This window comes from Telmatherina bonti (genome assembly GCF_933228915.1).
Source record: "Telmatherina bonti genome assembly, chromosome: 13".
In the NCBI taxonomy this organism is placed as follows: domain Eukaryota; kingdom Metazoa; phylum Chordata; class Actinopteri; order Atheriniformes; family Telmatherinidae; genus Telmatherina; species Telmatherina bonti.
This window is the reverse complement of record NC_136611.1, coordinates 21,564,076-21,586,449: the sequence shown is the minus strand read 5'-3', so window position 1 is coordinate 21,586,449 and position 22,374 is coordinate 21,564,076. Positions and strand designations below refer to the sequence as shown.

At 38.9% G+C, this 22,374-nt stretch overlaps 1 protein-coding gene across 2 annotated transcripts in view; it reads left to right on the top strand.

Moving 5' to 3' along the window:
* The window catches only part of LOC306763971 (EGF-like repeat and discoidin I-like domain-containing protein 3), a 115,556-nt gene that overhangs the window by 10,826 nt on the left and 82,356 nt on the right, over positions 1-22,374 (top strand). Inside the window, exon 2 of one of the 2 annotated variants that reach the window (XM_079250947.1) lies at positions 14,261-14,290. In XM_079250947.1, coding sequence (XP_079107073.1) covers positions 14,261-14,290 — 30 coding nt within the window. The remainder of the gene's footprint in view (positions 1-14,260; positions 14,291-22,374) is intronic. The other variant, XM_079250948.1, reaches the window with a different exon arrangement.

Below are 22,374 nucleotides of genomic sequence, written 5' to 3'. Positions count from 1 at the left end.
TATATATATATGTATATGTTCTTTATATAGAGAGTATATATAATTGCAGCAATCTGATGTCTTGCTGTGCGCCTCATTTGCAATGCCTCTTCCTGAACAGGATTCAAAGTTTATAATCAGTGCAAGCGGTTTTTTTGTTTGTTTTTTTTTTAAAATAGAGATTAATGACAATTCCTTAACATCTTAATGTCACATTGGGAGCAGTAATATAGCAGCTGAGGGTTTAGATAAGCTCTTAGCCAAGAAAAAATCTCTTACACATAATTCCCCATAAAATGGAAATTCTCCACATTGATTTTGTTTTTGCTAGGATTAGACAAACAAATTGATAATTAGTGAGCTTCGGTACTTCTGATAGCAGGGCAGTGGTGTTCAGACAAAGGAGAAATCCCAGTATGATTCATAGTAAACAGGCTGCAGGCTCAAATAGATGCAGTTATTATTGGCAAGAAAGAATATTTTGGCAATGAACATTTACAAACGATGAACCAGACTTGCCTAAATTTATCAAACGTGTGAATGGCTCTTTGAATCTGTCATTGTCTGCATGTCTCACAAACACTCGAAAGCATCGCACAAAGACTAAACATTAGAATTTGCAGAACTGGAATGTCCTTTTTGAATTTACAATCAGAACATTTCCCAGTCACATTATGTTGTTTTTGTGGCATAATTTCTCTCTCATCCAAAATGCCACATGGAAAACATCATGGCAACAAGAAAGCTAATGAGGAAAACATTTAATCAACAAGGTTAAAGAAATGCCCCAATGTGCTGCTGAATATGTATTATTGCTGCAAATTGACACACTTTTGAAGCAAAAGGCATGTTCCCCCTGCCTGTTTAACTTTCCTCGCCTGTTAATCTGCAGTCTCCAAAGCAGACGCCGTCCTCTTCACTGCAACGATTCAGATGAGATGTGAGCTCCACTTCTTTATGCATGTTTGATGAATCTTTTTAGGTTGCTCCTGGGATAAAAGCATGAATGTGGGAGATCTTGTCGGGGAAAAAAGGTACAAAAGATGGGAGGTGTCCAAGTTTGTAATGAGGCTAGCGATGCTCTCCTGGCTCACAAGCAAACTAGGGCATCTGTAATGAGCGTGCAGAGGGATGAGGGGATGGGGGCAGAGGAAAGAAAGAAACGTGTTGTGAACCTGTATTTAGCCACAAACTGTAACATCAGCTGATCTGCTGGGAGGAAGGGGATGCCAGTCATGCTGTAGCTCCCACTCAACAGGAGACACTGAGCACATTTGGTAATTACTACTCCCCTCACACCTTCAGGCTGTGTTTTCCCAAAAAGCCAGCAAGCGTGGCTTTTAAAAAGGTGAGCAGTTTGCCAGAATATTTGATGGATGGTGCAACAACAGGCTCTGCTTTTCAGAAGCAGAAAGCATTTGTTACTAAACAGTAGCCATTGTTTTCATGCAAACTCTTCAAAATGTCTCATTTAGGAGACAGTTTGCACTGTCATACATGTGCTTATCCGTACATTATAGTCACTTCTTATACCGATAGACATTTTCTTAATTTAAAAAAAAAAAAAAAGGCAATAAAGTGTTACATGTGCCTAATCTGGTAACTGCAATTACGCACAATGCCAAAGAGACATTTGTGGCAGAGATGCTGTGAAGAATAGTCATGAAGCAAAATTATATTTGGTGGCTCTTAATTAGTAAGAACCTGAAATAGAATACTTCTGAATGATAATAATTATCACAGTTCATCAAAGAGTGTTGTTATGCTTTCTCACCGGTCTGTGAAGTGATTTCAGGATTGTTTATTTCTCTCAGTTTTTTTTCTTATGATGTCTATGGCACGTTTAAACCAGTCTGAATTATAGAAGCCATATTTACTCTAACTTGTCTTTTATATTTTTGATAGTAGCTTGTGAAACCTCACCTTGCCTTATTTAACACTGGGACAGTCGTATATGTTGGTATTTTAGGCAGATTTTCAAAGCTTGGATCACATGCAAAACCAAATGATGCCCTATCATAATTAATTACAGTTAACTATGAGCCTAAAGGGATAGTAAATGCTGCCTAATTAACTTGCTATTGAGTGGTTCTGCATTAGTTGCAGCACATGCTTAGGAGGTTGCATAAAATAGATTATCTGCAGTGTAGGAGCAGCAAAGTGTGGTCAGAGGTTAGCTCACTAACGATTCCTGTTGGTGTTGTGGTCAGACTTAAATAGTAGGGCTGGATGTCATGCAACATATAAAAGAGAATCCCTCGGATCCACAGTTCATGTTGGATCTGTAGGTTGAACTATACCTTAACAGCATCCAATATGTTTGGTTCTTGGAGTTACAAAGTTCCTTTCGACAATATGATCAAACAGGTATTCATGAAAGGAGTGACATGCAGACAGTGACCCCTGCATCATCCAGCTCTCTGATGTTTTTAATATTATGATTTACAGATGCAGCATATGTACATAATACTCCTTTATCATCTTGTTTTGAGTAAAATTCATCCCCATATTCAATGTTATCATGGTGTTGAAGATACTGTGGCCTTTGAGTCCCAAGTGACTTCATGGTTCATAGCGTACATGGGCTGTGCTTTCACCTTGGGAGAGCAAGTGTCCCAAGTTGCTTGGAAATCTTGTGAAGCCTGCAGGTCCTGGGCTGAGTGCATTATCGCTGCCCCTGGCCTATGATGTGGACAGGTATCGATCTTAAACGGAGACGAAAGCTCTGCGTGCACCTTTGCGGGGCTTAGAGTTGGCTCAGGCAGGATGCACAATAATGAGAGCAGAAGAGAGCAGAGCAGGCGACCAGCTTGCACCTGAAAAAGGATGGAGACCTTTACTCTGCAGAAAGGGAAACTCACTAGCTGGGCGTTTTTTAACCTCTTCCCTCAAACCATTCTGTCCTTTTTTATTTTTTTCCTCTAAGCATAGTTCAGGTCCCAGTCACATCATACACTCTTGCTGTGATGGTGTTACCTAGACTGGAGGACTCCAGTGAGAGTATATACCAGCTTGGACTGTCTGAAAACTAAATTTAGTTTCCTCCCACTATGAAGCATGAGGAGCGGTGGAGGTAGCCGTGACTGACTGGAATCTTGCAGAAAAGCTCACCTAAACAGGAGAGGATAGGATACCTCTGGCTGAGAGGAAAGTCCTGAGAGCTTCTTGACTCGAGGCTTTTGTGGCAACAGATTTTGTTTTCAAGACAAGGAACCCAAAGAGTGAACTTTGTGTGTATAAGCCTTTAAGGTGGTGAAAACATTTACCAAAACCACAAACCTTGCAGCGACTACATCCCGACCGCAACACACTGATTATGCCTGCTGATTATGAGCCATGAAAGTTGTGTTTTTGGTGAGGCTTGTCTAGGGCTTAAATCATACCATGTGCTGGTGTTTCAGTATTTCATAGCAGCAAAGATGATAATTTATTGCTCTTCTACTCAGCTGGAAGCTGGAACCTTAAATACTTTGTGCCTCTATGTGCTTACCAAGTGGATAAAGAAGAAATGGTTCAACATTGGAAAAATTAGCTCAATCTGTTGCTGTTGAGTGTTACATCAAAAGATCATAAACATTCATTTTTTGTGAAGTAAAAAATAAATTAAAATATGTTATATGGTCTCAGAATAAAATAAAAACGTGACTTTTATGCAAAATACTTGAAAACATTTACCAAAAACCACAAACCTTGCAGTGACTACATCCCGACCGCAACACACTGATTATGCCTGCTGATTATGAGCCATGAAAGTTGTGTTTTTGGTGAGGCTTGTCTAGGGTTTAAATCATACCATGTGCTGGTGTTTCAGTATTTCATAGCAGCAAAGATGATTATTTATTGCTCTTCTACTCAGCTGGAAGCTGGAACCTTAAATACTTTGTGCCTCTATGTGCTTACCAAGTGGATAAAGAAGAAATGGTTCAACATTGGAAAATTAGCTCAATCTGTTGCTGTTGAGTGTTACATCAAAAGATCATAAACATTCATTTTTTGTGAAGTAAAAAATAAATTAAAATATGTTATATGGTCTCAGAATAAAATAAAAACGTGACTTTTATGCAAAATACTTGATATTACTTTAATGTTTGCTTTCAAAGAATAAAGAATCAGCTTTAACCCTTCCCTCAATGAAATACCTTGAAATTAGACATTTTAACGTGAATTTGTCTTTCTGGTATGAACCAACACCTCCACTCTGTTGTTACATTTTTTAAAAATTTGTTTTATGCTGAAAATGAAAGAAACCAAAGTGATCAAAAATAGTCACTTGCTTGATAAAGAGTTAAAGCATTTCTGACTAATAGCTGAAAGAGAAACTGTTTTGTATTTCAGTTTCTCTTTGAGCTACTGATAAATTTGCTGCATCTGAAAGGTCACTCAGAGATTGTGTCATTTACTTATATGTATCATGTGGAAGGCAAGGCAGAGCATTGGCTAGCTTGCTGCTCTCACCTTAAATTAGACATCATCATCACACCTATTGCAATGAAACACTAGTGAATTTAATTGGAGATTATTGTCCATAACTATCAATAACATTTTAGACTTTCTTGTCTGTGCGGTAAAGCCCAAGATTTTCTTTCTGAACCGAAAGCTCCCAAATGCTTTCACATATTCTCAGATAGTGAATATTTCATCTTTTTAAACGTGCTGCTTCTTCAGATCTCTGTTTTGTCTCACGTTCTTACAATTTTTTTCCCCATTTTGTGTCTACATGCATTTATCTTTGGTGCTGCTCCCTAACAGTAGGCTGTGTGTGTGTGTGTTTGGCTTACTAAGACCACACTGTGTCTTTTAAGTCTTCTAGGGATATTTAGCATTTTCAGCCCTCTCTAAACATCTTCTTTCTCTTCTCACTTCCTCCTCCCTGAGGCCAAAGCAAGTTTATTCCCTCTAGCGATTACATCCAATTAGGAGGAAAGAGGGTTTCACCCCTCCTTCCTTCCCACACTAACAATGCAGAAAACAGTGGAAAGAGTCGAGGCTTTCTTTTTTCCTCTTTGATGTCAACAAATTACACTTCACATACATACTTGGCAAGGAAACAGAGACCCAGTTTACTCTTTCAAGTTAGGATTCTTTGTAATTTGGTGAGCAACATGATGCACAATGACAGTAGAGATCATTTGAAGTGGAGTGATGTTTGTTTTCCCTTTTCTATTTGAGATGTCCATACAGTTTGGAAAAAATAGCAGCTTGAGCTTGGATTTGAATCACATCAATATAAATACATGTGTTTCTGTAGGAATGTTGTCTTAAATGATCTTGAACAGCAGTTATTTAAAATATGCTCCCCGAGGCAGAAGCTTTTTCGATGTCTTCCCATGAGCAGTATCATCTGTTTTGATAGTATTGATGTCAGTTATGCAGACTTACTCTGTGGTTTCCCACAATAGTTTATCTTTGTGCAGGTTATGCATGTGCCATATCTCTGCATGAGCTGTACCTTCAGAGGCCCTTTGTTTGAATAAAGAGGAGCACACACGATGACCTTTAAACTTTCTCCCTCACAAACGTAACACACGTTGATTTTCTTCTTTTTACTTTTCCCTTTTTTCAAGTTTTTGCCCATTAAAATATGAAAAGAAACTCGTTGAAGTTGGAAAAAAAACTTGGCAATTTGTTTGCCTAAGAAGATCACTGACGGCATATTTTCGGTTAAGCGTTTTATCTCCTCTGCTGTTCATCATTATGCAGGTGAAATGTATGAAGTGAGAGCTAAATCCTTTAAAAGAGAAGGCCGCTCCAGTGGGTGTTTGCATTAAGTGCATCCGAAACCCATGACTGCAGCCTCACTTGTCATAAATGATAAAGCTGGATCACGTCTGACAGTTCTCTGTATATGGGTTTACAGGAGATAAATAAACTGGACAAAAAGTAAAACAAGAAAATCCAGCTCACATAACGGAAAGCCTCTTAGAGCTTTTCTCGCTCTTAGTTTAAAAGACAATAGGAGTTAACCTTTAGAGCTCCATGTTTGATAATTGCAGTAAACAGTGGTGTGTGATACAAAAGGGGTGGAAAATTACCATAACATTTCCGGGAACAGCTTGCGCTGCATAATAGGGTCCATGTGCTCGGGCACTCAGGGAGCTTATTTGCTTTTGTTTATTGTTTTTACACACTTGGGCTGCATTTGACCTGCATACATGAAGCTGACGGCAGATTTTCTTTGTTGGTGTGACCTGTTCCTTTAAGGTGGTCTCATGTGGAGGCCTTTGCTGCTTCGCACGGACAGCTGGGGTCTGACGTTTCTTCTTCTCCTCCTTTAATTCTCTTTACCTCACTTCTTCACGGTTCTTCTTGGATCTACAGATCCAAAAATATAGATTTTTTTTTTCTTAAGCCCCCAATGTTATTTATTTATTTATTTGCCACGGATTTGCTCCACATGAAGTGAAGCCAGAGGAGCAGCAGCTTTTTATCTGTCCACGTGTTTCAAGTAGGCCTGCATTTGAACATGCATCTCTGGTTAGAAAAGTAATTTCGAGGTGATAGATTAAGAAACAGTTTACCATGGAAGAGGAGCCTTGCTAACCTCTTTGTGAAGAAAAAAACGTGTTTTTCTTTTCTCATTTTATGCTTTTTTTTTGGATAATAAGTCTGGAACTGTGTGTTTCAGTGTTTTTTTTTTTTTTTTTTTTTTTTTTTTTTTTTTTTCTTTTTTACTTGTGGAATGAGTTAAATTTAAGTATTTATACTCAACTTTAATTAGCAGCATCAGTTTTTGCATTTATTCATATTTGTCAGTAAAATAGTCAATTTAGTCAAATTCTGCATTCTTCAGATAGCTTCTCATAAGATATGGAGAATCAATACAGACCAAAACAAGACTGAGAACATATGTTATTTGCTGACACTTGGTTCTGCACTCTGACACTTAACAGCAGTCTTAAAATAAACATATTGATTTCATGTCAAAAACTTGGTATGAATCAGGCCATGGATATGTCTCTGTATTGACCACATTATCTAAACACTTTGCTGCAGTCAGACTGATCCAGCTGGCTCATCTTGCTGTTATTCTTGCTTTAGCAATTTGAAGCTCGGTTTGACTGAAAATCCGCTCCACATGCAGTCATATACATTATGGGACATACTACAGCGTGGTTTAGGTAATCCAACCAGCTTATTGAATTTTTCTTTTAAAAAAGTCATTATTATTATTTATTTATTTATTCAAGTCTGTCAGACGTATTTGTTTAGCAGGGAAATATCTCTTAGGATAAGCAGTTTTTCATTCTGGGATACATTCAGAACATAATCTGAGCACTGCAAAGGTTTTAGAGGAAGGCATATAGTTTCTAATATTTGTTTATACTACTGGGAGACTAATTGAAAAGTGAAATAAGCAAGCTCTCTGAGAATAGATGGAATACGCATGTAATGAACACAGTGGACATACAGGCTCCATCTCCATTAGCATGAGTCCCAACTGTGGCTCCAGCAGTAGAGCAGGTCTTGCAATAAACAGATTTGCCAGGAGAAATCCCACTTCATCAAATAGTATAGCTACGCATGTAGCTTACCAACACTGAGGTCTAAATGCAAAGTGAATGAATAATGGATTTAATGTATATTGCTTTAAGTGCCTTGCAGAGGGCTTTTTAAATTGAATCCATTTTAATTATTATTTAACATTAAGAGTAGTGCCCCAGACTTACCAGAAATTGTACATTAAGTCATGAAGTCATATGTCTCCATAGTCCAAAACTTAGTACAGTCTGTGGTAGGAAATAGTGACAGGGCAACACACCCGCAGTTTTGGACCCCCTTACATTTAAATAAAGTTAAAAGTTTCAGTTCACACAAATAAACATAAAAAAATTTCCTTCTGGGTATCAATATTTCTGATTACAATTTAGCCCCTACTGTTTTTCATAAAACAGTGATGAAGGTCCATTACAGCATTAATTCTAACAGTTTAAAGCAGGGAAGTCCTCGAAGTTAGCAATCCTGCAGGTTTTCTATGCTTCCCTGCTCCAACACACCTAACCTTTGGTGCGTTTTGTGTTTTGGTTGTTTTTTGTGAATTATGGGTGGATGCTTCTGTGGGAAGAGGCAAACTTCTTATTTTTTATTTTGGGATGGAAAACCAAGCAGGTCTGGAAGATGCCCTTTTATTCCAGGAGATGAAAAGGTATTGTTATGATGTGGGCCCTATAAAACATAAACTCTGTGCCCAAGAGATGTAGACAGTGTGCATATTTATACCACAATCAGATTCATAAGACAACTTTGATAACACATTTATACACAGCTAATCCTGAAGTTCTTTATGACGTGGTTTCTATGATGCACACTAAAATCCTGAGGATCTTATTATATAGCAACATCAGGACTTTATGAAATTCAAACATGACTTCAGTCATGTGCCCCTGATGGATTCACCCAGGTGTGTCGAGGATGTACACTAAAGATATTGGACAATATCACATTATCCACCTTATGACACCTCGATGGACCAAAACATGGTGGTGGACAGCTCCTCCCTGTTCAGTGCAGGACGTAGAGATTAATCTTCTCTTCCACCCCAAACTGGACCATGCTCACTGTCACTGGAGGGCTGTCTGCCTCCTCAGCGTTAACCATTGAATAAATTCGGATTATCGGTAAGAGAAAGAGCTTACGTATCTTACGAAAATGACATGTAAACAATTCCCAGAGTTGATTTGCTTACACAGAGATGTTGCTTCATGAGGGGGTATGCTATTGCACCCCCCTTTCATGAGGAGATATAACAGCTAATAAATAGAAAGTGCTTTGACGAAACCTCCCTAATTATTGTTGGTATTGTTTCTGTGAGTCATTTCACAGTTAGCCACCCACTCCACAGCAAGATGATTTAATGTTAATAAGCAGGGGTGGGATGGAGCAAACACTTTTAGTCGTGATGGTATGTGGGAGCTGTGTGTGCGCTGAGCATCTGCTGTTGGTTGGAGAGTGAGTGCGTGCTTGTATGAGTGTGTGTGTGTGTGTGTGTGTGTGTGTGTGTGAGTGAGTCACGGAGAAAGGTGATATCTGTAGCGCTAATGTAGAACATGCTCACACTGTCACATAAAACACGTGAGCAGCACATGCAACCAATGTAATCCTCGTCTCACTCAAACTCCTTTGGATGTTGTTTTCTTGTTAAAAAGGAAGTAGGAAAAATAAAACAACTGCTTTATGGCACCGTTTATGAGATACTCACTCTAACACTGCACCAACGTTGATTGTCAGAGTTGTTACTGCTCCTTTTCAGCTTGGAAAACACACAATAAACACATGGATCCTAAACTCCGACTTGACTCATGCACTAATTAAAAACAGATTTGTGGCAAATCCAACTGGTTTGTGTGATAATTTTATTGACATTGTCTTTTTTTTTTTTTCCCCCAATTCACTGTACCCTGATGAAACGGTGTCTTGTCTTGCTTACTGCCACAAAGTGAACAAAAAAAGCAGGAAAACTTAATATTATTACCAGAGATTCATATCCAGAGACATCTGACAGACATAAACATGACTTGCCAGACCCAGTGAATGGTCTCTGGGCTGCCAGCATTAGCAATGACAGCCAACTGTCATTCTTGATGGTACATTGCTAAATAGTTATACGATCCATTAAGCGGATTTGTTTTTGACCTTGTCATGGCCTGACTCACAATGAAGGTAGGAGTGACTGTGTTTACCAAGCAGGGATTTAGGTGGAACTCAGACTTCTGTCTGGCTAATATTGGTAATGTTTTACTTGTTGAATCTAAATGAATGCTTAGAAATATAATCATTGTAATTAAGTTAACTGCAGCCAACACTCATGCATTGCTGGTTACAGCATTCAGTTGCAGCACAGCATGTAGTTTTTGTCTACATGTGCTCATAGGTATGTAAATGTGAGGGACAGCTACTTGTACAATCACACTTTGTAAATGTCAACAACCTCTCTCTGATAAATAACTGGCATTAAACCAAAGTCTTCCCTGAATGCTGCTGGAAAGCAAAGCATCCATCGGGTCAAAAACATTGTAAAACTGGTGGCGGTTCCCATGACTGCAGTGCACTGCTATCATAATCACAGTTGGTGCAATCATTGTGTTGACCCTTTACCCACACAAATGTAGGTGCATAAAAGCAGTAATGGGGTTACGTGGTTAATGCTAATGGTACAGAAACAACACTGGGAAAGCACATTAAACCTTAATCCGCCTTTTTTCTGTCTTCCTTTATTTTTATTAGCATTCATTTTAACTTACAGATCTTTCATCAGTATAATAATTATATATAGATGTTTGACTTACTTTCTAACTTATACTAAATAAAGTCAATTCTAAATTAAAACAGGTTTTTGCATATAATGAACCACACTATATATTTTAATCTAAAACTGTAGATAAATTTATTTGAAACAAATTGAGAAATTAATAATTTTAATAATTTCCCTTAAAATGTATAAAGCTAAAAAAGAGATTTGACATGCTGACATTTCTGTGTCTTGATAGATTTATTTGAAAACCTTCATGTTTTACCACACTGATGTGTGCTTATTCTCATGTGAGTGTGTATGAACTGTAGGCACATTTTTTTTGTACGGCTTTCATGGTTGTTCACTGTGGACTCGCTTCTCTATCTCCGCTGAACACCTTGAGGTCATATCAGCCTCGTGCTGGATAGGCTGGCTGGTTCCTATTTAGATTATGGATGGTTATTACTGCCTCCTGGCTGTCAGTCAGATTAAACCAATATGTCCCAGGATGGAAGCTTATCATGCCATAGAGAGGACCTTCTCGAGGGAAGAGGAGGGGCCATTTAAATAAGTCATCTCCAGAGCCCTCCATGTTTTACAAATTTATTAGTGCAGTTTCGCTGTGCATCAAAGCTCCAAGTGTTTATTGGACAAAATGGAACAATACTGTGCTTCTTTAGCAGCATTCCCTCGCCATTCAAGCCTATATTTTAGGACAAGATGCTTAAGAATTATGTTATTACAATGTTTACACCTGGGATTAATTACTAGAAGAAGAAAAAACAAAACTAAGCAAGAATGTGTGCACATGACATAAGATGTTTTCTTTTTAAACTCTAAGTCCACTTGCTGGATACTCACTAAGTTAACAACATGTTTGAACTTGTTGAAGCCCTAAGCCAGGGGTGTGCATAGTCAGTCAGTCCTCAAGGGCTACTGTCCTGCAGGTTTTCCATGTATCCCTGTTCCAACACACCTGCCTTCCATTATATGGATCCAGCAGCCAATGACGTTCTACATAACAACAGATTTATTTAAGTCAAGTGTGTTGGAGCTGGGATACATGGAAAACCTGCAGGATTGAGCTGGACAGCCCTGCCCAGCGCTATGCATTTTAAGCCATTGTCAATAATTCAGACAATCAGGGTTAAAAAGAATTACAGCTCAAAATGCATTCTGGACTATCACCATCACGGGTACGGTTCTATCCTTCACACCTGACATTGCACATGCTTTGTGTCATGTTTGTTTGGCAAATGAAAAACAAAACATGAACTAATACTATGAATGTTGGAAAAGCTGCTCAAAAATACCATATATTATATAATAAGAATAAATATAGCAGCTCTAAAGATGAGGCCCAGCTTGTTATTTATTTATTACTCCATTTATTCAACCAATGATCACCAGCACACCAACAACAATAATGCTTGTGTTTAAACCAATCAGTGCCTTATTTAGAGTTTTCTGTAGAACATGCAATGACACTAAAATGTGTATATGTCACAAATAATCAAAGTGTAACACAGTGACCTTACTTTAGAGCTTTGTGGAGACTTTTGGGTTAGGATATTTGTTTTGCAGGCAATTGTAGTTTCCTGCATAAAAGCTGAATTATATTCAGCTTTGATGACTGGCGCAGTCATCACAACTTTGCCTCTAATGCATTCCATTAAGTGTTGAAATGAAGGTTTTGTCATGTCAGACTGCAGTAGAGAAAATAGTGATGTCTGCTGATGAGCCTCGTGATGCAACTCTCACTGGGTGTGCGACTCATCTATGGGGAAAACCAGCCAAGTGTTTTGTGAACTCTTATGATTCACCACTTCAACACTTGGATAAACAAAAAAAGTTCATTTTCTGCTTCTCTGTCTTCTCGGCATGTGTAGTTATGTGTGGGTGTGAATTGTTCTCTGCACTTGGAGGCATATGTTTTTCTTTTACTTGTTTTTCCTTTGTACTGTATAATCATGTGTGTATATAGTGCACATCTGAAGGCTTGCAAGCGTGTGCTTTGACCCTAGTGGTGAGAGCGAAGAAGAGAGGCAGAAAAAATACACACAAAGTGCAGCGTGCAATGTGCTTGGTTAGGGATTACGCTGGCCCATGTGCATTGGAAAACACAAAGGGGGACTTCTGCTGCCAGACTGATGAGAGGCTGACAAAGTGCTTGGCTGTGGCTCTGTATGACTTTGGTTTAGGCTTACTCTCACATTTAAAGCAATGTGAAAGAATCCAGTACAGTCTTCAGGTCCTTCTGTTTACAAAGTTGTGTTGAAGCCATTTTTACCTTTAGTTTTCAGATGCAGCTCTGTTCGCTCCAAGCGGCAATCTCCGGCGGTTAAAAGTGAAGCCTATGCGGAAGTGCATAAAACTGCAGTTCCCCCTTCATCCGCTAGGGGCTGGCTGCAAAACAGAGCAAATCCCCATAGACTCCCATCTTAAAAATGGCAACTTCACAGCAGAAATAAACATGTTTACATCCTGGTTCAAAAATCCATTTCCAGTTTAATAGGTCAGCATTACCTTCATGACAACTGTGGGGGAAGTGAATTTTTTTCTAACTCGCCCGTTTAAAAGTAATGTAATCTCGAAATTCAGCATATTTAGGGGTGTGTCCTTTTGATTGACAGGTACCGATCTCCGGCTTTAAGTAAGAAGAACGTAGAACGACCGTGGTTTTTAGCCGGTTAACAACGTGACTTAACTTTAGCCCACTTACCTCCGTTAGCTGGTTAGCTCCCGTTATCTCGGGGTTAGCTTGGTTAGCTTTTAGCTACAGAAAGTTTGGAGTTCGCTCAGTGTCAATCATCCGCCATGACGCTCACGGCTCCCCTCTGAGCGCCGCCTCTTTGGCCATATTTGTATTTTCTGCTGCCAACATGGCGACGGTAGGAACTGCCCACCGAGCTTCAATTCAGCTCTTCAGAAACCTACGGGTGACGTCACAGAGTGACGTCCATCTCTTTATATACGGTCTATGGTTCGCTCACATTATTATGCTCCATGGGTACCAGTTGTTAAACAGTTTTTGATATTCACATTCACAAAAGAAAAAGAACCTGGGAAATCAAGTCTAAATAGTGCTGATGGTTGGTTTATAAGGAAGGAGAAAAAAATCCTCTGCATTTTTGTTTGACTGGGTCGAAATAAATGATTTTTATAAGATGGATTTGGATGCATTTGCAGCTGTGTGAAACAAGCATTCCATAATTGTCTTCCTGCTGCATGATCTATGTGGCCTTAACCCTGTATATGCTAATACCTAATTAGTATTCAGTTCAATTAAGCAAGCTGCTGGTAAGCAGTATCATTAGCTGTATTGAGAAACAACAGAAAATACACATTAAATTTATTTTGTAGTGCAGCAAATCCTGTTACATTCAGATCTTGTTGATCTATTCATCCCATGCATCCATTCATCCGTCCAAGGGAACACTTTTCTGATGATCCCCCCAATAATAATGGCAGTCTTTTCATCATCCCCATACTTTTAATGGTCTTGGTCTACCGCCTCTGTAGCTGTGTCCAGCTTTCAGCCACATTTTTTGGAGCAATTTCATGAGTAATGATGGAGATCGAGGACTGCAGTAATGATGGTAGACAGGCCAAATCTCAGTTGTGGAGCTAAACTGGGGCTTTGGAGCTGGGGATGTAGCACATAAGTATGTATGCCACAGGGGGTAATCCTACACTGGTCCAGAATGATGAACATGTATTAGTCAAAGCCAACTGACCAGAACAGAATGTCTAAATGGGGGGATGGGTTCTGACACAGTGCCAGGTTATGTTTCATTATGGGATCTTTCTGTTGGCAGGACGTAGGGGCCTACAGGTAGCAGGTGTGTCGGCTTTACATACTGTTATGCCCAGTTAATCACATGTCAGATGCTACTGCACATTTGGTATGGCAGTGCAGTTAACAGTTGAGTCGAATGAGCGGTATTACATGCAGCTGCAGCCTTGAATACTGAAACATAATTGTGATAAAGCTAATGATTTTTCTCTCTCTTTCCCTCATCCCTCTTTTTCCTTTTTTGTGTGTTTCTACAGCAGCAGATGGTGAGGAACCAACTTCTGCAGGTGGGGAATTTTTATGCATGGTAACATGTTCTCTTTTCATTTTTGTGTGTGTGTGTGTGTGTGTTTGCTTCTCTTTTTTTTATTTTTTATAAGCGTTTGTGTGTGTGTGGATAGAGTGACAAAGAGACTGAATACTCATCCAGTTTCTAAATTTTGGCAAAGCCTTTTCCTTTCTTCATTTATTACTATTCAATCTAATCCCTTCATCCACCCACTGATCATGCCTGGTCAGCAGCACTCATGATTATATCATGTGGAATTTCATTTCACAAGACGGCCTTATTTAAACATCCTCTAATACTGTGGCTGAGTGAATCTCTTGTCTCTGTTTTTACAGAATTTTGAGAGTCATAAGCTCACAGTTCAGTTTGGTCCTGTAATAGCTTTAGCTTTTTGCTTGTTTATCACTCCAGGTACATATTCTCAGACCTGGATAGTTTGCATAATTTGGGGGGTTTCATATGAAAATTGTTTCTAGTGCGGTAGTGCTCATTTTGTATTCCATTAGCTTAAAGAGCAGCATTTTCATTCAGGAGTTGAGCGCATTGTTTCTCTATTATATGTATTATTAACTAAAGTCTGAATACACTGTACACTCTCAAAAATAGAGGTACAAGAAAAGGACATTTCTGTACCTATAGGTACATTTTAAAGAAATGTTCTCTCAAAAGTACAATACTGGTCTTTAAGAGACCAGAAGCACACCTTCAGAGTACGAAAAAGGGTTCAAAGTGACATCAAGTACAAATTTGTACCATTTCGACCATAAGGGTACCTACAGCATTGAAAAATGTAATGTTAATGGCTGTAATGTTACAAACTAGAGCAGAGTTGAGTGATGACAGTAGTACTACTTAACAGTCATTTACTACACCAGAAAATGAAGGTCAGATGCTGCAAACTAAGTGTATGGCTGGTCAGTATTTTGAGTTTTTGAAGATTATTTCTAGATTAAAGATAAGATAATATTGCTAAGTGGAATGGACCAGGCCTAATGCTGTGGAAAACATAAAAAACATAACTTGATAAGGTGAGGTTGAACTTGATAAGGTACAAAAATAGACCAGAACTGAAGGGTACAGAAATGTCTCTCAAAAGAGTACACCCCCAGCGACAAGCATTTGTACCTTTTTAGGTACAAGCTGGTACCTCTATTTTTGAGTGTGTATCTACTCCCAAAGTAATGCATTCAGTCAGTGGTAAAGTAAATATCTTATACAGATGCTCTCTTTTGAATACATCTTCCTAATAAAGCATTCTTGATGCTGGCAATAACTGCCTTTGCCTATTGAATAGCAAATTTATGTATCACAGTTTTGTTGTAAAAGCCAGAACTACAGAAAACACCAGTAAACAAGAACCTTATTTATCTTCATCAGTAATGTAATTAAAATGTCACTTCACATCCCAGAGAAGTACTGCAAATGCATACAAACTTACTCGCTCCAAGTGCATCCTCAGCAACTAATTGTCTTTGTGTTTGTTTCATTAGTATTAATCTCTGCTGGTTGAGCTCAAGTAGGTTCAAACCAGAATGATTCATTTAGATTAGACATGATTCCCAAAGAATCAAAGTTTGTTTTGTGATGCAAAGATTTGTGATTTTTCAGGTTTCTATTACTTAAACTAAGGCAACACAAATGCATTTGAATTTGTGTGCACTCATACACACACTGCCAAATATATTTTGATTAAATGCTTACAAGAACCTTTCCAATGAAAGTAAATACCTAAAAGCTTATTTTTTATGCAATAAATAATCATTAAAACTAATTATTAATAAATAATAATTGAATGTTCAAATAGCTGCCCTCTGATGGACTGGCAAACTGTCCAGGGTGTACCCCGCCTTTCGGCCAAAGACAGCTGGGATAGGCTCCAGCTTCACCACGACCCGTCATTGGACTAAGCGGTTAGGATGATGAATGAATGAATGTTCAAAAAGCTGTGTGCTTATGTAAAACTTGTATCTAAATTAATTTAGTCTCTAATCAATGTCAGTAAAACTCTTGATACAACATGGATGGTTGAGTTATCTTTTCATATTTGTTAAATAATAGGATTGCATACTTTTTAGGAATCTCTCCATTTAAACTATTTTAGTCTTAAGTAGGATCCGTTCAATTTAATTAAACATTAACCTTTTCTAGCCAGAATCACAACATCCCACCCCTCCCCTGACTAAACAAAAGCAATTGGTGTTTTTGTTAAAATTGATTCATTTAGTTTTCTATATTTATTTATTTTAGGTATTTATTAATTTTAGGTAAGAACAGAAAGAATGTGACAGGCTAGTGAAGAAATTGTTGTTAGGTTTAAAAATGACCCAAATTAGGTGTGATTTGTGACCACTGACCTGGAACTGGAGTGTGACAGAAAATAGGCCAGGATGATGTGAAAGGCCAAATTACTTCTGACAGGTTTGATGAATTTAGCATATCAGCTGCTGTTTCACAGCCTCCATATCTGTAATCTACATAATCTAAAGCTCTGTTTAACTCATAAAAGGGAGATAATATTTAGCAGGTGTGACCTGTAATTATTTGGGCGCGAGCAGATTGGATCGTACCATTTCCATGAATTAACCAATCTCGCCATAAAATCTGAAGCTGATTTCTTGTGATAAAGTTCTGAAAATTCCACTCTGCCTGCATGAAAATGACCAAGAAGAACCAGGGTCTGCCTTTAACCACTGTCAACCTGAGCCATCTAAAGTTGCCATGGTTACTACCATACTGTTAATTTATACATTGCAAGGGGGGGGGGGGCAAAGCTGAAGCACAGCAGAGAGTGAGGTAGAGGGACGTCTGAGCCAGGTTCACATCCCCCTTCTAAGTCTGTCAGTCAGTCATTCCTTTTCTCCAATTAAGGGTGATGGGGAAGCTGGAGCCTATCCCAGAAAACACTGGGCAAGATGCAGGGCACACCCTGGACAGGTCGCTAGTCCATCACAGGCCTTCTTCTACGTCCGCTGTTTTAATGGATAAAATGATAAAACTGTCTCCAGTTCTTAGTTTATTTGTAATTTCATTTCAATGAATTCCTAAAAACGACCATTTAAAAATGAAAAACCCAACCAGCTTACCGCATGGCCCAAACACCCTTTTAGCCTTTTTTTTTTTTTAGCACCAGAAGGGAGCTTATCAGTTGTAAGATTGTCTTAAATGAAGTGGAGTTGCTTAATTGAGTGAGTGCAATGACTGTAAAGAAAACAAAAGAAAAGTGAAAGAGTACCATAATCCATTTACAACAGCGTCATTCACCCACTGTTTTCACGTGTAATTTAATAGTTATTCAATTTGTGTCAGGGCAAGTAATCCCTTAAACTCTTAACTCTATCTATCTATCTATCTATCTATCTATCTATCTATCTATCTATCTATCTATCTATCTATCTATCTATCTATCTATCTATCTATCTTTTTTTTATATATATGTTTTCTGTTCTATGACCTCAAGGTTAAATAGATAAGAAAAACTGTCTTGGCTGAAGAAGTAACAGCTGTAAGAGCAGTATATCTTCCTTTGCACTATCATTAGAACTGATTGATGGGATGAGGGTTGGGGGTGGGGGGGTACACATGGGCTTACAACTTTGACATTTCAGTGCCATTTCACATCTGACAAGACCTCTTATATTCCTGCACTTCTTTGGATTGTCCTACACCAATTTTTGAACCTTTTGGATATTTATTTTGACCAGTGCCAAAACCATTTTGTTTTTACATAATTCTTACAACTGTCATTTGTAAGTGCGTTTGTCAGACACTGTCAGATCCTGATGGACTACACAGTGGTAAAGGCACAGAAGATTTGTAGGCCAAAGTCTGACTAAAAGCATGATTGTATAGAGGCTCATGCTGAGATCCTTGATGTAATATTGGTGTTACAGTGCCAGTTTTCATCAGTGGAGGTACAGGATGGGTGCAATCACCATGAGCCCGTGAACCAGTGAAGCCGTTGTAGAAAAAGAGGTTGGGTTAAAATAGATTTGACACAATTAGGCCATGTTAGATATCTGTGTGATGTGGCTGGCTGCACATTCAGAGCTGCGGAGCTTAAATGCAAATTTTACACTCTTGAGGTGGGTGAAAATGTGTGATTTCCTTTTTTCCCCAAAAGGTTAACTAGGTGGTTGATGGCGCAGATGTCACTGTCAATTCAGTGCCGCGTAAGATGGGAAAATTTAAATTAAAATCCAAGCTGACAGTTTAATTTGTCAGTTGCATATTTTATTGCAAGTCTTCTCAGTTCTGTCAGATACCAGCCGACTCTCCATGTAATCAATGCTTTTCAGTAAAAAAGTGAAGCTGTCAAGAAGATCAAGACTTGTGTTCAGATGCTTTTGCACAGCAAATGCTTGGAAAAGCTGAGCCACTTCACAGAAATCACCAGAAATTTCTAACAAGACGCAGCTTTTTAGAGTTTCAGCTAAAATGTAAGAGCACATATGTGGCCTTGAACCTTGAAAATGCCAACTCTTTATGATTGATCTCCAAGGAAACAGAAGATCCTCTCTGTGTTTAACCATTGGTCAAGTTTTCACAGCTGATTGATTGGCCTCTATTTGCAGCCAGAAAAGAAATCACAGAGCCTGCGCCGGACACAACACAGGCTCACATCAATCACTGAGAAAGCGTTGGCTTGTACAGCCGAGCAGCAGCTGACATTCACACAAGAAAGCTGGTAATGCTACCTCTGGACATGCATCACACAAGATACACAAGGAAGAGCGCTTTTAGAGAAGACATGCACTGCCCACAGTTTCTCTTTCCTGAAAAACATGCTTGCTTCTCTCTTTTTTTTTTTTTGGCAGCATTTTCATGGCTGCTTCCATTGTTCTTTTCGCTTTGTGCATCCAAACTTCATGGAAAATGATAAGAGAAAATGGTAAACTGGATGTTTTATAACCTCAATTTAAAAACAAAACAAAAGAAAAAAAAAAAGGTATGAAAAAAACAAAGTAGAGAACAATAAGAAATTTCCCATTATAAAATAAACTACTTTAGACATTTCCCTCTTTTAAGGAAAATATTCACTCATTTTGAATTTGATGGCAACAAAATGTCTCAAAAAACTGGAATAAGGTGATATGTACCATTGTAGAGTGTCCTGTCTTCTTTTAACAGCAGGTTGTAAATGTCTGGGAGATTGGCAGACCTGTTGCTGGAGTTTAGGAGAGGAGTGTTGCCCCATTATTATAAGATGAAGGATTCTGGTCCCTCAATAGTCCTGGGCTTTCAGTCCTGCGGCCTCATTTATAAAGCTGTCGAACAAAACCTGGCGTACACCAGCGTAACACACAGCACACAGTGGTTTATCTGTCCCTGCTGATGAACATGTTGCATGGAAGACTCTGGAGTCGAGTCTGGCACCTTCCAAAGGGAAGTGAATGACAGGATGGGGCAGCTCACGCCATTTCCCAACCCAGAGTGCAGAGTAACAGAACTATGTGCGCCACAACCAGACACACTGTGGTGTAGCGGCCATCAGGCTGATGCAGGGCAGGTGCCTCGATGCACAGCGCTACATAACATGACATTAAAAGGGAACGTTCATCTGCGACAAGCGCTGTTGCAGGTGAACGTCAGCGCTTCACCTGCATTCACCTGCACAATCATCCAATCTAAAGGATTGTGTTGTTAATCATCTCGTCATGTTGGAACTAAACAGCTGCTTTACGTAGCATCTAGAAGTGGTGCAACACATCAGAGGTAAAAAAAAACCCAAAACCTTATTCATTTATCCTCTACATCTAAGGTGCAGCGCTGCATCCTTGCAGGGACACACAGGGACACACAGGGACACCAGTATTTTAACAATAAATAAACTGGAGTCAGAGATGTCTCATTTGTGTGTTTATTTTATAAAGTGAAACAAAGGAGCATTTGGCGCATTTGGTCCCAGCGTATCTCCTGACTAGTTCATTTTCTCTGCTTGCTTTTAATATGTGGGAGTGAGCAGCAGCAACCCATCCCCCCATCCTGCTGAACATACTCCTCCTGTGGACAGCGATGCACTTTCTCCTCACATTTTATTGTCTGACCACTTTATCTTTACTTTCTGGATAAGTCCGGTGGTCTGATGAGACGTGTTGACAGCATCTGTCACCTGCTGATGCTCCTCTGCCTTCCTGGCGGTGGTGATGTCCATCCCGTCCCCACCTAATAAAATATTTTGACATTTTACAACCTTATCTATTAAAATTTCTACTTCGGAAATGAGATTGATTAATATTTACTATGGGTGTTCGCCTTATCTTTTATAGCCAACATGTGGGCACGACAAGATATTCCCTCACATGCACAAAATTTAGTGTTGATCCTGATTTATAAAGCGAAACAAGCATGGGACGTGTGTGCACACTGCTTTATAAATTGAAAGGTTTTTTTGCGCCGCAATTTCCATACGTACGCCACCTGTACTCATCATTGCTACATACAGTTTCATCACTTTCATATTATGATGCTTCAAATGTTTCCTAGTCTTTGCAGCTGGACGATACAGCAACTGAACTCTTCTCCTAACAGCCATGCTGTTAAGACAGAATCAGTCGGCTAAGTGGTTTAGTATTGTCTTGCTGAAATATGCATGGCCTTCCTGAGAAGAAACACTGTCTGTGGAACGGGGAGTGGGAGAATGAGGGGATGGACAACTCTGGTCTTTGAGGGCCACTGTCCTGTTGGTTTCGGTTAGTTGCTTGTTTCAACAGAACTGGTTCATTGTGCAGAACCTGACAACAAGATGTTGGATCCATTGAATTCAAATCAGGTGTCTTGGAGCAGGGGAACATCTAAAACCTCCAGAACAGTGGCTCTCGTGGACCAGAGCTGCCCTTCCCTGCTCAAAAGCCTCTACACTTTAACACTGATGAAACTCTCACACATGAGCAGGTTTCCCACACCATAGGCATTAATGCAACCTTGAACTGTCCGTTGATAACAAACTGGATGGCGCTGCTTCTCTTTAGTCCTCAGGACACGATATCCGGGGTTTTCAAAAAGAATGTCAAACTTTGATTCATCTGACTCCAGAGAGGTTTTCCAGTTTGCCTCAGACCATTTTAAAGTGAGCTTTGGTCCTGAGTAGATCACAAAATATTAAAAGGTTGTGTTGATATATGCTTTCTTCTTGGCATGATAGAGCTCTAATGTCTATTTCAATTACACAGTGAACATTTTTCATAGACATTGATTTCTGGAAGTCTTGCTGATTGTCTGAATCTTTTGATGTGATACACTGTAAATACTGGATCTTAAATGTATTCTAAAGTTTGTTTTCAAGAACATTTTTCTGAAACTGGAGCACCATTATTTGACTTGGCTTGTTGCAGAATAGTGAATGTCTTCCTCTCTATACGTCTGAGAGACTCTGCCTCTGCAATATTCTTTTCATTCCTGGTCATGCTGCTGACCTATTGCTAGTAAACCTACTGTAGGTATAAAAGGCTCATCTGTTTTGACTTTTTTTAAAATTTAATTTGTGCCATTTACTTTTCCAGCCTTTTTTTGTGCCTTTTCCAATTTTGAGATGTACTGATAGAAAATGAGATAATATTTTTGCTAATATGTTGCTTATGTTCTATTGAGAATACAATATGGGTTTATTATATGTGCAAATCTACTTTAATTTACATTTTATGCAGCATCCTAACTTTTTTGGAATCATGGTTATTAAAACATTACTCAACTGCATGAAAATATTGTGCTACTCTTCATTAAAAGCATATTTTATCTGTATTACCAGCTGTCAGTTTAGACATTGAGAGAAAGAGAACAGTTTTGTTTAATGTTCAGTATATTTCAAAAGATGTGTCAATCTTAGGCTTTATTATAATAATAACAATAGCATATTACTGTTATAAATGTATAAATGCAACGTTTTTGCAATTCCCTAACTGTGCTATGGCTATCTAGCAACTGGATAACTGCAACAAATAGTGGTGTTTGTGGACGTAGCCTCTTCCAGCTGCAGGGCTGACTTGCATGTGTTTCCTGTCTCTGCATCAGATGCTCCTATTGGCCCTGGATTCTGTCTATTCCCAGTTCTACGTTATTTTTTTTTGTTTTCTTTTCTTTTTTTAA